At 36.3% G+C, this 13,571-nt stretch overlaps 2 protein-coding genes across 3 annotated transcripts; one reads left to right on the top strand and one right to left on the bottom strand.

Annotated features, from left to right (window-relative positions):
* The first annotated feature begins 1,372 nt into the window (after nt 1–1,372).
* LOC114761360 (probable plastidic glucose transporter 2) lies at nt 1,373–8,981 on the top strand. 2 transcript variants are annotated; one of them, XM_028950712.1, is made up of 14 exons: nt 1,373–1,753; nt 3,062–3,182; nt 3,616–3,727; nt 3,830–3,897; nt 3,982–4,114; nt 4,868–4,967; nt 5,058–5,170; nt 5,249–5,342; nt 6,952–7,105; nt 7,217–7,360; nt 7,445–7,518; nt 7,788–7,876; nt 7,998–8,112; nt 8,418–8,981. In XM_028950712.1, exons 2-14 carry the CDS (start codon nt 3,086–3,088, stop codon nt 8,598–8,600), a joined length of 1,476 nt encoding a protein of 491 aa, XP_028806545.1. In that variant the 5' UTR covers nt 1,373–1,753; nt 3,062–3,085; the 3' UTR covers nt 8,601–8,981. The 2 variants fall into 2 exon arrangements, with proteins under 2 accessions (XP_028806545.1, XP_028806546.1); XM_028950713.1 differs by having other exon boundaries at nt 3,047–3,182.
* A 1,035-nt stretch (nt 8,982–10,016) lies between these two features.
* Nucleotides 10,017–12,318, bottom strand: LOC114761362 (cyclin-dependent kinase F-1). Its single transcript, XM_028950714.1, has 2 exons — nt 11,735–12,318; nt 10,017–11,208 (listed from the first exon to the last, which is right to left on the bottom strand). Exons 1-2 carry the CDS (start codon nt 12,224–12,226, stop codon nt 10,276–10,278), a joined length of 1,425 nt encoding a protein of 474 aa, XP_028806547.1. The 5' UTR covers nt 12,227–12,318; the 3' UTR covers nt 10,017–10,275.
* Between the last annotated feature and the right edge of the window lie 1,253 nt (nt 12,319–13,571).

The raw sequence follows: 13,571 nt of genomic DNA, 5'->3' as shown, positions 1-13,571 counted from the left end.
AGTATTTTAACTTAATTTTTTTATGCATACAATATTTTAAAGCATTTTTTTAATAACATATAGCATTCTAAAATAATTTTTGATACACAACAACACTAATATCATAAGTTTAGGATGTTCTTTGTTACTGAGTAAAATAAAATATTTTAAAAATAAAATTGCCTAAAAATTATACTGAAATAATATTGGAAAAATTAGAGATAAATCTCTCGTTGAAAAATTAATTGGCAAATGAGACCTAAGAACTTTATACAACTTAACTTCTATTGTGCGCAACTGAACTTCTTTTGTGTGTCATAATCTTTTTTTGCATGATATGCAATTCAATTTTTCTTGTAAGCAAGTCATCTTCCCTACATGTAAACTAATTCCTTATATTCAAATAATGTTTTGTGCAAATCATTTTCTCTTTGTACAATTTACCTTCTTTTGTGTACAATTAATCTTTTCTTGTGCAATTAATCATCCTAAGACTATTTACCAATTAAATTTGTAATCAGAAATTTATCTCCAATTTTTCCAAAAATATTTTAAGATGTTGAGTGAAAATTAACTCTTAAAAAAAATACACATCCGTAGTTCTAGACCACGAAATTTCTGAGGGATTTGCATAAGATTAGCCCCATCCGTGGCATACCAAATCTAGGCTTTGCCGGCGCCAAAGAAAAAATGGAGCCCTATGTTTTGGACCACATATTTGTCTTTTCATTTTTTTTTTGACCCATTGGTTTCGAAGATTTACCGCAGCGAAGCACCTATTAGATTCTTCATTGTAGTATTGACCAAGAATAGAAATAAATCAACGATCATTACGCCAAGTAAGAAGTGCCTGCGTCACATAAATTTAGAAATTAATAAACCAAACATCATTATAATTGATCCCGATGACTTAAATCTTACTATGAGTATTTATTTAATAACAGTTGAAAGATTGATAAGAAGCCAAGTAAACAATTAAAACTACTAAATTTCTCAAGAAAGAGATTCCAACTTGAAACATCGTAATTATTTTATTATTAACCCACAGTTTCTCGTTAATTAATAAACTCCCGCATGCAAAAATCCTGGTAGATTCTGCGAGGACGGAGTTGGCAAAAATACAAAAGGACAAAAAAAGTGGTAATTTTGTTAAACTTGGAGCGCTAAAAAAAAATGCACAGAAAAGAACAAAGATCTACCCAGCGCCTTATTTCAGGTACAGGGACTAGCACTATCTCGACCGCCTCATATTAAATTCCATGCCTGCCTTGATCTCCATCGTCAAATCGATTCTTGTCCGTTAGCAACTACCACGTGGCGTTCTGGCAACGGTCTATTTGTTTTTGTTCTCTAATCGGTTCGTCTTCATTAAAAGAAAAAAAAAAAAAACAAACAAAAAATCATTACCGTGTTTCTCTTGAGCTTTCCCGGAGTTTCTTACTCCTTTTTCCCCCAACACGATTGATTGGTTTTGTTGCAAGTTTCCTTTCTCTTTCTTTGAAACTCAGCAAGCTCTTTTTATACCAATAGCATTGTCGCTCGCGGCGCACTGTAGCGCATTAGCTGTCGGTGTTTTGTCATACCATTCGTAAAAAGAAGTTTTCTGCCAACTGCTCTGAGAATTTCGGATTTCGGCTCTTATTTATCTCCCTGGATCGGTTGCTCTTGGAGGTTCTCTGAGAGGAGGAACGTGCAACTTTATGGCATAAGCTCCGTGATCGAGCTCTCTGCTTGTTGAATAGATTTGAGATCCTTTCTGTTTGTTAAATGATTGGTACGTATTGGGCTAGTTTTCTAATTTACGCGCCTTTTTATAAAATCAGACTGAGAAATTATATCTATGCAGTTCCCCCTCAACCTGATTCGTTAATCAAATTTAGTTCTATCTTATTTCATTTTTTCACTCTGCAGATGCTTAGGAAACTCTGTTTTGATGCAGAGTTTGATTTTCTTCTTTCTTATATTTATTTCTTGTTATGTGTTGGTCCCTCTATACTGCTTGATCGTCTAGAAACACGGGGGAACTTATTTGAGATACGTTATAAAACATATGGGTTACCGACGTTACTTCACTTTGCTCCGTTGTGTCGAGCTGCTTGAGCATAGTATATATCTGAACTGAATCAAGATTTTCGAAGAGGGAGAAACATAGTATTAGTTTGTTTCCCTATATAAGTTCAGATCCTTGGCTTCGGGCCTTTGATTTATATGAGCTGACTGGCTGATCGAGTGATCACGCTCCTTAGGTGATATCCTTATCAATTAACACTGCTCTGGACAATCTGTTCTTTGTCATAGAGTATTGGCTTTAGCTATCTGCCTGTTAACTAGCCCATAGCTGCCCGCTGTTAGTCTTTTAGGCTTATTCTTACTGCTGAGCATTTGATTAATTTGATTGTCAAGTTGTATTACGCATATAGTAAGTTCATTTTTTACGTTTGAGTCCGTCTAAACTCTGACAGTATATATAATGTAAAAGAGTTTAGTACTTAACTTCAGATGTTTATACTAATCATCTCGGGGTTGGATGGTTGCATGTTTATGTTTCTGAACCATTTCATAATATGAACAGTGGCAACATAGCAGTTTTCTGGACATTTGTCTTGCTAGTCGCTTGCCATTGTATTAGTCATACGTGCTTGGACAGACGATTGACTGTTTAAGCTGATATGTTATTAAATCAGTTCTTCTGCGCCGCCCTTTATCTGTTTCAGATGAAATTAATGTATGAATTAAACATCAAATTATTGAATTATGATTAATTTACTAGCCATTAGAACAATTTTATCTGCAAAAGCTTTCATCCTAAAATAGGAGGGTTGGATTAAAGTTTGGTGCAAATCCTTTATTCCATATTTATGAGTTCAATTTTCATATATATCTTTAATTATTTAAAAGCAGGGTGGTTGATTTTTTGAATTCATTTCCTGTAATAAATTGTTTGGGTTTACTTAATTTTTACTTGATTTCGTGGAAGCAAGTTGGTCTCTTGATATTGAAGTTTAGTCCAGTTATTGAATAATATAACATTTATACAGACATACGCATGTCATTCTGAAACTTGTAGAATCTGCTGATATAGGAAGCAGGGAGGTCTTTTTTTGGCATGTGGGGTCGTCATTGTGAGATTTCATCCATGACTATGTACAAGCGTGCTTCTTCAAGGGATAATACAAACATGGTAGACGTGGAAGAAAACTCAGGTAGCTTTTTTGGTTGAACTGATCTTAGTCACGCAATATATTGTATGTAGATATACACACACACATATGGCTTTTTTCTGTATCATTTTGGAACCTAGAATCTACCTTAATTCTTCCTATTGGAACTTTTCCTGCTTGTGAATCTACATTTGTTTTTCCCGGAGAATCCTTTATAGTTTTTTCCAGTAAATGACAAACGAATCAATCTTGATAGGGTTCTAGCTTTTATTTATATACAAGTTGCTCCTCATTGTGAATTTGTTTATCTGCTGTTGGTCTTGGGAGCTTAGAATGAAAATTAAAAAGATGCCATTCAGGATAGCATGAGACACTTTAGAAACATGGCAAAATTTAATGATTCAATGCAAACTCTGATAAAGGTTTCAGGTGTGGAAGCTCATTACTAATCTTACTGTTTTTTTATGCTTAATAGCTCTTGTAGATAATTCCTTGGACAAGGAAAGTTCAACTCCTTCATGGAAGCTATCTTTGCCGCATGTTCTTGTGGCAACTATTGCTTCATTCTTATTTGGATACCATCTTGGGTTGGTATTTTCTCCTTTACAAAATCCTCCCATGGTTTCTTAACGTTGATTGAAAATTTGGTTAGAGCTTCAAAGTTGACTATACTTTCTTTGTCTATTCAGAGTAGTTAATGAACCACTTGAGAGCATTTCTGTGGATCTTGGGTTTAGTGGGAACACATTGGCAGAAGGTGACACAAAATATTCTAACCCCCTTCTTATCCTTTGATTATGATTTCAATCAAATTATAATTAATTTTTGGTTTCAAATTAAGGTCTGGTGGTGAGTATATGTCTTGGTGGTGCTTTGATTGGATGTCTACTCAGTGGTTGGATTGCTGATGGAGTGGGCCGTCGAAAAGCTTTCCAGTTATCTTCCTTGCCAATGATAATTGGTGCTTCTATGAGGTTGTACTTCTAGAACAAGGCTACGTTGTGTAATTTACTCAATTTGTCACATGGGATATTTGGACCATTTCTGTCCTCCATGCTTTTATCTTTCTTGTAATTGATTTCCTTATTGCTTTCCTAATATGCTATAAGTAAGTCAATATTCATCTCTGTTTTTATAGTTGAGGTGGATGTTCTATGTTCTTTTCTAAGATACTTTCTGTGCAGAAAGTAAGCTTGTTGATTTTATTTATACGTACATCGTGTAGCCAATGTGATATACTATTTTTCTTATTCAATTCATTGATGTAGTTTGATCAATTTTGATTGATTGATTTTCTCGTTTTGGATTATGTGTAAAAGGTTTGTATGTTGGCTACTCCAGATGTGCAGGATGTATTTTGCTCATGTCCTTTAATGTGATTGTGTTCCATTTTCTTATTCTCTTCGCTTTCTGTACCATGATGAGCTTCATGGTTTCAAACTTCATATGGGTCTTTACCTATCATCATGATGCATTTTAAATTTGTTATAGAGAGAATTTTGCTTTAAGCCTCTCCTGTTTATGGTAATGGGACAGCAAACTTTTATTATGCTACGACACAGTCCACATGTTATTTAAGGTCTTTTCTTTTTGGCCATTAGGATCTTTCGCCATTTGCTGGCACCCTGTTTGGTATTTCACTGTGGTTAAGTGACAGATCTCTTCCTCTACGTTTTAGAATGAGTTGCTGTGGTTAATACTTTAATGGAAAAAATCTGTGTTTTCAGTGCAGCAACAAACAACTTGTTTGGCATGCTTGTTGGAAGGTTATTGGTTGGCACTGGCTTGGGTCTCGGCCCCACTGTTGCTTCTCTGTATGTGGCAGAGGTATGCCAATGGCTGCATCTTTAATTTACTGGGATGAAACTTTTCTTGCTCGTTGATGTACTAATCAATCTCTTCGTATGTTCTCAACAGGTTTCTCCTCCTTTTGTACGGGGCACATATGGAGCCTTCATCCAAATTGCAACATGTCTTGGTTTAATGGGGGCTCTATTCATTGGAATCCCTGTCAAAGAAATATCAGGATGGTATGACAAATGTTAAATTTACTCTATCCATCTTTCACAGCTGATATACTTAAGATGACCTCATCGTTTCTTGCTCAGGTGGCGGGTTTGCTTCTGGGTATCAATCATTCCAGCTGCGATACTTGCTCTTGCTATGTTTTTTTGCGCAGAGTCTCCACACTGGTTGTACAAGGTGAGAACATAATGATTTTGTTGAGATATTATCAGTGTTCTTTGCAACATATCATTGCCTTTATGGCGCAGGTCATTGGAATTTCTATATTATGCAAATAGTTTGCTGGTGTTCCCTTTCATTGTCGATGTTTCTCTTTTATTTTCCACTTTTATCTGATAACTTGTTTTATTACAATAATTGAATACTCTAGCGCACACAGCCTAGAGAATTAAGTTATCAAGTTTTCATGGTATTCTCACCTACACTGTTTTAATTTGGATTGATTCATGGCCTGTTTCTTTTTAGCGGTGGTAGTCATAATTCAACATGGATCAGAATCGCGCCGCAAATGGTTTTGCTACACTATTTTTTTATTTATTGACTATTGATCATTGATTCAAGCACCTTTTTCACCCTGCTCCCCCTAACAAATAGTACCCTGTTGGAATCATATGGGAGGTGATGGAACACTCTAGGAGTTTGAACTGCCTCTTATCTGATTTTTTTTGTAGCCTTGCTAGATGTGATTCTATTGTGTAAATTAGTTACAAGTTATTGATTAACAAGGACAATGAGAATCACTCATGGTACTGGAGCTTTGAATTCTTCTTAATTTATAGAAGAGCCAGCTATTTCTAAATTCCAATGATGAATGTTCATCCATCTGACTCCTACAGGGGCCTGTTGGTTGCTGTAGCCATTTTATATTCTTTGGGTAGAGAACAGTATATCATTGGACCGTCCACCAGTGGTTGATGTGCTGGTGCTTACAGTTTGAGTTCATTATTAGGAGCTGTAGTTGACCTGCGCTCATGAGATTTTTTTTTTTTTCAAATATGCTCACCGGGACAGCATATCTTTGCAGATTATAATTTTCCAATTATGTGGACTTTGCCTCTAATAGATAAAATTAACCTGGACCCTTAAAAAATTCTGGGAAATGTTTCTCTTGTAGATTGTGGCAGTACTCGAAAGAAAAGAAAATCCAAAATTCTGCAGGATTTACTTGTATATTCTTCTGCCACTACTCACAGAAAGCAAAACTCACTAGTGAAACCGCTCAAAATACTTTCTAATAAATGGCATACATTCCTCAATGATGCTGCATGCTCTATTATTTAAACGACTACCATAAAGAGCAATTTTACTCCTTTTATTGACCTGGGTCATGTTTCCCTCCCATTATCATTATCTAAGTATCTTTATTGTCATTGTGATCTTATCATTATTATTTACTTTTGCTTATCCTGAAGTTTGAACTTGAAAACTGTTACTCTCTCTGGTCCTAAGTGTAAGAATCAGTTGGGGGGTTTCTTTTAGTCTTAAATATAAGACTTCAGTTTCTTTTATCTCTCATATTTATTACTTTTTCCAAACCACCCTTATAGTTAGATTCTTGTATGATGTATAGATAATGTTGGTAATGCTCCAATGTAAACGAATAAAAGGAAGGGTATTTTAGGAAAATTAGTGCACATTTTTTTTTAATAAATAACTAATTTACCTAATTTTTTTAAAACGTGTGAATTGGAAAAACTAGCTCCTACATTTAGGGTCTTTGGGAGTATTTGGCATGAATATCTTTCGTACAAGGCTAGACATTGATAATTCCTCTTCTGTGACTTAGCAAGGAAGAACTACCGAAGCACAAGCTGAGTTTGAAAAGCTTCTTGGAGGATCAGAAGCGAAATTTGCAATTTCAGAGTTATCCAAGATGGATAGAGGAGATGACACTGATACTGTGAAGCTCTCAGAATTGCTAATGGGTCGCCACTTTAGAGGTATATGATTCTTCTGTTTCTTTCTCTGCCGAGGACTCAGCCCTCATTGTTCTCGTCACTGTTTCTTTCATGTAGCAAAGGTTCTCTGTTATTCACGAACTTGTTTTGCAGTTGTTTTTATTGGATCAACCCTCTTTGCTTTACAACAGCTATCTGGTATAAATGCTGTTTTTTATTTCTCTTCAACTGTTTTTAAAAGTGCTGGAGTGCCATCAAGCCTAGCAAATGTCTGCATTGGAGTTGCTAATTTGTTAGGTACAGGTTCACCTTGTTGTTTTTCAGCTTATGTTATTGAGTTATTTTCTTCTTAAATGCCAATATTTATTCTTCTGACTTCAGGATCTATCATATCTATGGTTTTAATGGATAAGCTAGGAAGGAAGGTGCTTCTTTTTTGGAGCTTCTTTGGCATGGTAAGTTTAGCTTAAATAAACTGATAGCTTATTATCATTAATGGTAACTATCATCATGATGCTAAAGTTGGCTATCCTGTGCAAGAAAAATATTAGACTCAGTGCGGGATTTGAATATGAACTATTGCAAGGGTATACCACGACAAAGCAGAGGAGCATGTCCTCTTTTTTTGGGTTCACATGTCACTATATTTTGGAAAAATAATAATAATAATAATAAAGCTGGCCTCTAATCAAGAAATTTGTTTTTGCCTATTTCTATTGCTTAGGCAATTGCAATGGTCCTTCAAGCTGCCGCAGCGAGTTCACTTGTATCAGACCTGGGGAGACTATACTTATCTGTTGGTGGCATGTTAATGTAAGTCTCTATAACTCTGAAGACGGATTTTGTGATAGATGCGACCATACTGGTCAGAATGGGTAAAATTAAATCATAAAATGACGTGTAGTGATATGTGGGATGCTTTTACCTCATGCAGGTTTGTCTTAACATTTGCTCTTGGGGCTGGTCCTGTCCCAGGTCTCCTACTCCCAGAAATTTTTCCCAGCCGAATTAGAGCCAAGGCAATGGCAGTCTGCATGTCAGTGCATTGGGTAATTTTCTTCTGAACATTTATACTTCCTCTTGTCCTTTGGTAAAACACTTCCATATTACATGCTGTGTCGAGTCAACCTTCTTCAGTCTTGATTCTGGCTTGATTGATTCTATAATATGGCCAAGCTTCTAGCTGTGAAAGTTAACAAGATGCTACCCATTAAAACTTAGAATTGTCAGCTGTGCTTGAGCAAACTACAGAAGTTGTATTTATTTCTAGTCTCGTAGGGACTTATGAGAGCCGAAACTTCACTGATCTATAGAATCTTCTTTCTCATGGTATTCATGATTGGATTTTGCGCAGGTTATAAATTTCTTTGTTGGATTGCTATTCTTGCGTTTGCTCCAGCAACTTGGTCCACAGTTGCTTTACTCTATCTTCGCTACCTTCTGCATGATGGCAGTAGTTTTCGTGAAGAGAAATGTGGTAGAAACCAAAGGAAAGTCACTTCACGAAATTGAGATTGCCCTCCTTCCACAGGACTAAAGGATCTTACGATGCTACACTTAATCCGAATTTTGCATATTTGATCTATGGACAGCCCTTGTTTTGTCCGCCTTCATAGGACAAGAAGCTCTAGGCAGGAATAATGCGCAGCTTCTCTGAGGTTAGGAGGCTTGTTTGGTGATTGATTAGGTGTTCCATAGGCGGTTGAAAACATCTCTCATCGATCTCCTGCCGGGCTCAAAATATTTGATGCTGAGGAGGATTTCATGTATCCCTTTGACGAATCAAAATGTATCGTGCTGTAATACTTAAAATATGTGTGACCCAAAAGAAGAAGATCAATAACATGCTGATAAGAGTTGTCCTCACACATAACATATTCGGCGCAAATGAAGGGACAGTAACATCATCTTTTCTGGTGAAATGCTGCATTTTCCTCCATAATTAAGGTTGCTGCTAAGCAGATGCCATTATGTTTTGTTTAACCTGGCCTAAGCGCTAGCAGTGTCAGAACGCAACATGCCAAATAAATGCTTTATGGTTGTGCTCATCCCTCTTTAATGTAAAAATTACTTAACTCAACCAGACTAAGAAACTTAAAAAAATTATTTAGTTTTATAATTTTCATATAATACCCATATTTAATATCGCATTATATGTCAATTTAAATTTTTTTTTGTTAAAGAGAGATAAAAATATATTAGGATTTTATATTTAAGTCTAAAATTAATGCCCTAATTAGCTAGCTCTCGGAGGAGTTAGGAGTATATTTCCAGTTCATTCTACCCGTATACTGAGTCTACTCGACCACGTATGAGAATAACGAGAACAGGGCCTGGTTCTTTTTTGTGGCCTGAACCATGCCTGATTCGAAGCTGCATTAATCAATTCAACGCGGATGCATTCAACTTCATAAGCTTGTACCCGAAAAAATAAAAAATAAAACTTTATACGCAGGGTTTACCTAGAAAGCACACGCACAATCCATGTCATCAATTTGAGGTGGCGTACACAAAGAAAGAAAGATCACTGCTGTGCATGAAGCGTCCACAATCAAAAGGCGTAAAAGGCATACGACCTTGGAAACAATAGGAAGAGCATATCCTCGTAGAACCAGAATGCCAGAAATCTAATTTAGTTCTCTGAAAATATCACAACAGGTTGTGCAACGAAGATTTCAAACAATGCACGCGTTCAATAGATCATTTAAAACATAATACCCCCCTTTCTTAAAAAGAAAAATAAAAAAGAACACGGATCCACACACGCACATAATGCTCAATGCTTGGTTTACCGTCGGCTTCCTTTCATGTTCTGAATGTCTAACAAAGAAATCAAAACAAGTCAACACGCGTCAGACAGAGATGCATGTGGATGTGCATGCAAACGTGGCTTCCATTGAAGCTGGGCAACAGGACTGAGTTGCTTCTGTCCAGTCAAAAATAGGGCAGACTCTAGCGTTTAAACGGTGCTACATTACAATAGGTAATATTATGTTTGAACACCAGTATAAACCACATGATCATTCACTTTCACTTTTCAACACTCCATATCGAAAATCATCCTCTGGGAAAAAAATCACATCGAATTTCTCAAAACTTTCACTTGATATCTGTAGGTTTGACGTATGACATTCAACAAAGAAAAAACCAGTCAAACAACAACAACAGCTGCAGCCATCTCATAACTATAATGCACCTTGAATTCTTTGAACTCAGGGAAATTGGATAGAGAAACCAGAACCAGTTGTGATGACTTTCACGGAGTTAAAGTCCTCAAAATCAGAAAAACCCATATCATTGGGTTCAAAACACCTATCAGGAGAGTCTTCATCGTGTGCAGTTCTTGTCAAAGGAACCCGCAGCTCGGAAATAGGTACAGGAAGAGGGTCTTCACCAAAATACTTGTCTTGGAGAAGCTCCATTGCTGTAGCTCTTCTAGCCGGGTCATAACAAACCAGTTTCTTCACAAGAGAGACTTCATCAGGGGAACGGTTGGGCAGGCAGCCTTCAAGACCTGGAGGGTTCTCCACCTTAGTGAACGAGATTTTATCGTAATCAGGAAGCTTGGAACAACCAGACCAAACTTCCTCATTGAGGTTGCCTAAAACGTCAATAATTCTGCTAAGCTGATCAATATCACCTGTCCCACGAAATAAGGGCTCCAGAGTTAGGAGCTCTGCAAAGATGCAGCCCATTGACCAGAGATCAATCTCTAACCCATAGTCAACTGATCCATATAGCAGTTCAGGAGCCCTGTACCATCGGGTTCCGACGCATGATGTGAGACCACCTTCTTCATTGTCTCTGACATCTGCTTCATAGGTAAACGAACCCTTCATAAAATCATCTTCTGTGTCACTTATTGTGCAAGTTGCAAGACAAGATGTATTTCCATCTTGGAAGTTCGTATCCTTGTCCATGTCATCTGTGGAGCCCTTAGTTTTTATCTCTTCTAATACTCTAAAATATTCATCTTGAGTTACAGTTCCCTGTTCTTGATTTCCATAGCCTTCTTGGTTTTGGTTGTGTGTCTGAATAAATAATTCAGGATGTTGAGGAGATCTCTCACGATTTGAAATATCGTCTTCATAAGGTGGTGGGTTTTCATCCATAGCATGAAATCCAGGCTCCATAAGTATCCTTGCCTGAAAATGGAACGAAATAAAACATTTCACCCCTGGACGTAAAAGCTAAGATAGATGAGGCAACAAAATTTATTTCACATTGCAGTCTTCAGCAAAAAAAGAAACAGTTTGTTGAGCCCAGTGAGATTCATCAAGCCCACAACAAACGATCCTAGAATAGGACATATTGATTGTCCTATGTGCAACTACACACACAAGAAAGTTTTGTTAATGTTCTAAAGAACGTTGCAGCACAAAATTTCTATAATCAATAAGCCGGCCGTCAACCGCTTCTCAGGAAAACAAAAAATAGATCACAAGGCTGAGAGTTTGTAACCATAATATTGGGACAACTAACCGAATTGACAAGAGAGACATATACTTTTGATCAAAACAGTAAAGCGATCTGAAAAGAAACTCAATTTATCGTCCTAGACTTGATTACTACAGGATACACAGCCTAGGGACAAATTCCTACAATTCTTCGGCTTACTGGCAGAAATCCAAGAAAATACCATTTCGATTTCTATCCCACAAGAGAAGTTACCTGGCCAAAATCAGCCAACTTCAGGACGCCATCCTCCGAAATCAACAAATTACTTGGCTTCAAATCTCGATGCATGATCATATTTGCGTGGCACGCATCGACGCCGCAAAGAATCTGGATCATCCACTGCTTCATCTCCCCAACGCTTAGACCCACACCCTCCTTCTTGGCCTCTTTGATGACTGTCAACAAGTCAGTTCTCAAAAACTCGAGAACGAGGACGGCGTCCTCGTCCTCGCGCCAGAAGTACTCGTGCAAGGCGACGACATTAGGGGACCCCTGGAGGATCTGCAAGGCCTCGATTTCTCGCATAGCAGATTGATAATCGTGAACTTCTTTAAGGGCGACGATGAGGTCATCGGAGAGACGGCGGCCTTTGTAGACGTCGGAGTAAGCTCCAGAGCCGACCCGCTCCATGACCTCGTACTTGGCGACAATCTCAGCTCGGCTGTAGATGCTCCAGCTCTTGGGAGGAGGGTCCATGTCCGCCATCGGAATACAGACACTCACGAGTCCTCAACAATTGTTCAGTCCACTGGAAGGCGATGACGACGGGACTCGCTCAGAAGTGGCTACTCTTTGGATTTTGAGTTACAAGCAAAACGAAACTTACGTGTTTTTGGGGCCAAAAACAGTTATTTAATTTCAATCCTCAGTACTCAGTAGCAGTAATTAAATGGTACACCCATATATTACTCCCTTTTTTTAATTTTATCCCCGGATTAATTTGACAATTTCAGTTGGTTTGACTGATTATTTATTTAATAGTTAATATTTTCGCCGGCATTTATTTAATATTTAATTAGTTTCAATCGATATATTATGGGAAAATTGTAACAAAGTCCCATCTAAAAAAATTAAATACAAAAAAGTCTCTTAAAATCATCTAATTATTTTGAAGTCTCAAAAAACTCATTGTAAGAAATTCATTTGTTTAGTTATCAAATTGTCTCTTCTTTTTTTTTTTTTAAGTTTGTATTGACAACTTAAGGTGTAAGCATTAACAATTATCATGACAGGTATTGATAACTCATACATTATATTTTGTGATGTGCTGAGAAACTGCATTGTCAATACTTGTCGCGATAGTTGTTAATCCTTACATCTTAAGTTGTTAATAAATACTCTTTCAATTATCAATGCAAACTTAAAAAAAATAAAGGCAATTTGGTAATTAGACAAATTAAATATTTTGTAACGAGGTCTCTTGGAACCTCAGAATAATTTGATAATTTTAAGAGATCTTCTTGTATTTAATTTCTTTGACCAGGACCTTATTGCAATTTTTCATATATTATTATAGTCAAAAGAAATAGATTAAAAAACTATTTTTTTCCAAGATGAAAATTTTGTTAAGTTTTGATGGGGTTTTACATGTACAAGAAATATAATGAATCTATTTTTTATTATATCAAGAGATTAATCTTACTTCTCCACTAAAATTTTAAAATATTAGACTCAAGTGTTCTTTTCCCCCTATTTATGCGTATATTGTTAAGATTTTTATGTTTTTTCATTTATAATTTGTTTTATTTATGTAAAGCTTAAGCATCTTTCATTTATTCGTTTATCTGTTTAAAGGAAAACAAAGAGAGAGAGATGAACAAGGAGATTCCAATTAGTTCAATTTAAAAGAGTTTTAAAAAAAATTAAAGTTTCTAATTATTTTTTAGTCTTTTACCCTATATTTTCTTGGGAAAAAGACAGAAAAGAAGGTAGAAATTGTGAAACCTCAATTTAAGCATCTAACATTTCAAAACCCTAAAAAAAAAAAGTTATGTCTGATCTAGTATTTTATAAATATAGTTAAATGACTAAAATGTCATTGTTTCAAACT

Source organism: Neltuma alba, unplaced genomic scaffold, assembly GCF_004799145.2.
Source record: "Neltuma alba isolate B1F8T4 unplaced genomic scaffold, ASM479914v2 tig00011119_pilon, whole genome shotgun sequence".
In the NCBI taxonomy this organism is placed as follows: Eukaryota; Viridiplantae; Streptophyta; class Magnoliopsida; order Fabales; family Fabaceae; genus Neltuma; species Neltuma alba.
Note: the sequence above shows the minus strand (reverse complement) of the source record. Positions and strands in the feature narration are given on the sequence as shown.

Excerpts from the sequence above, each read along its gene's own strand:
- LOC114761362 (XM_028950714.1), bottom strand. The coding sequence starts at position 12,226 with ATGGCGGACATGGACCCTCCTCCCAAGAGCTGGAGCATCTACAGCCGA. Across the intron at positions 11,209-11,734 it reads AGTTGGCTGATTTTGGCCAG|GCAAGGATACTTATGGAGCC; the intron begins GTAACTTCTCTT and ends TTCCATTTTCAG.
- LOC114761360 (XM_028950712.1), top strand. The coding sequence starts at position 3,086 with ATGTGGGGTCGTCATTGTGAGATTTCATCCATGACTATGTACAAGCGT. Across the intron at positions 5,343-6,951 it reads CTCCACACTGGTTGTACAAG|CAAGGAAGAACTACCGAAGC; the intron begins GTGAGAACATAA and ends TCTGTGACTTAG. Across the intron at positions 8,113-8,417 it reads TCTGCATGTCAGTGCATTGG|GTTATAAATTTCTTTGTTGG; the intron begins GTAATTTTCTTC and ends GATTTTGCGCAG.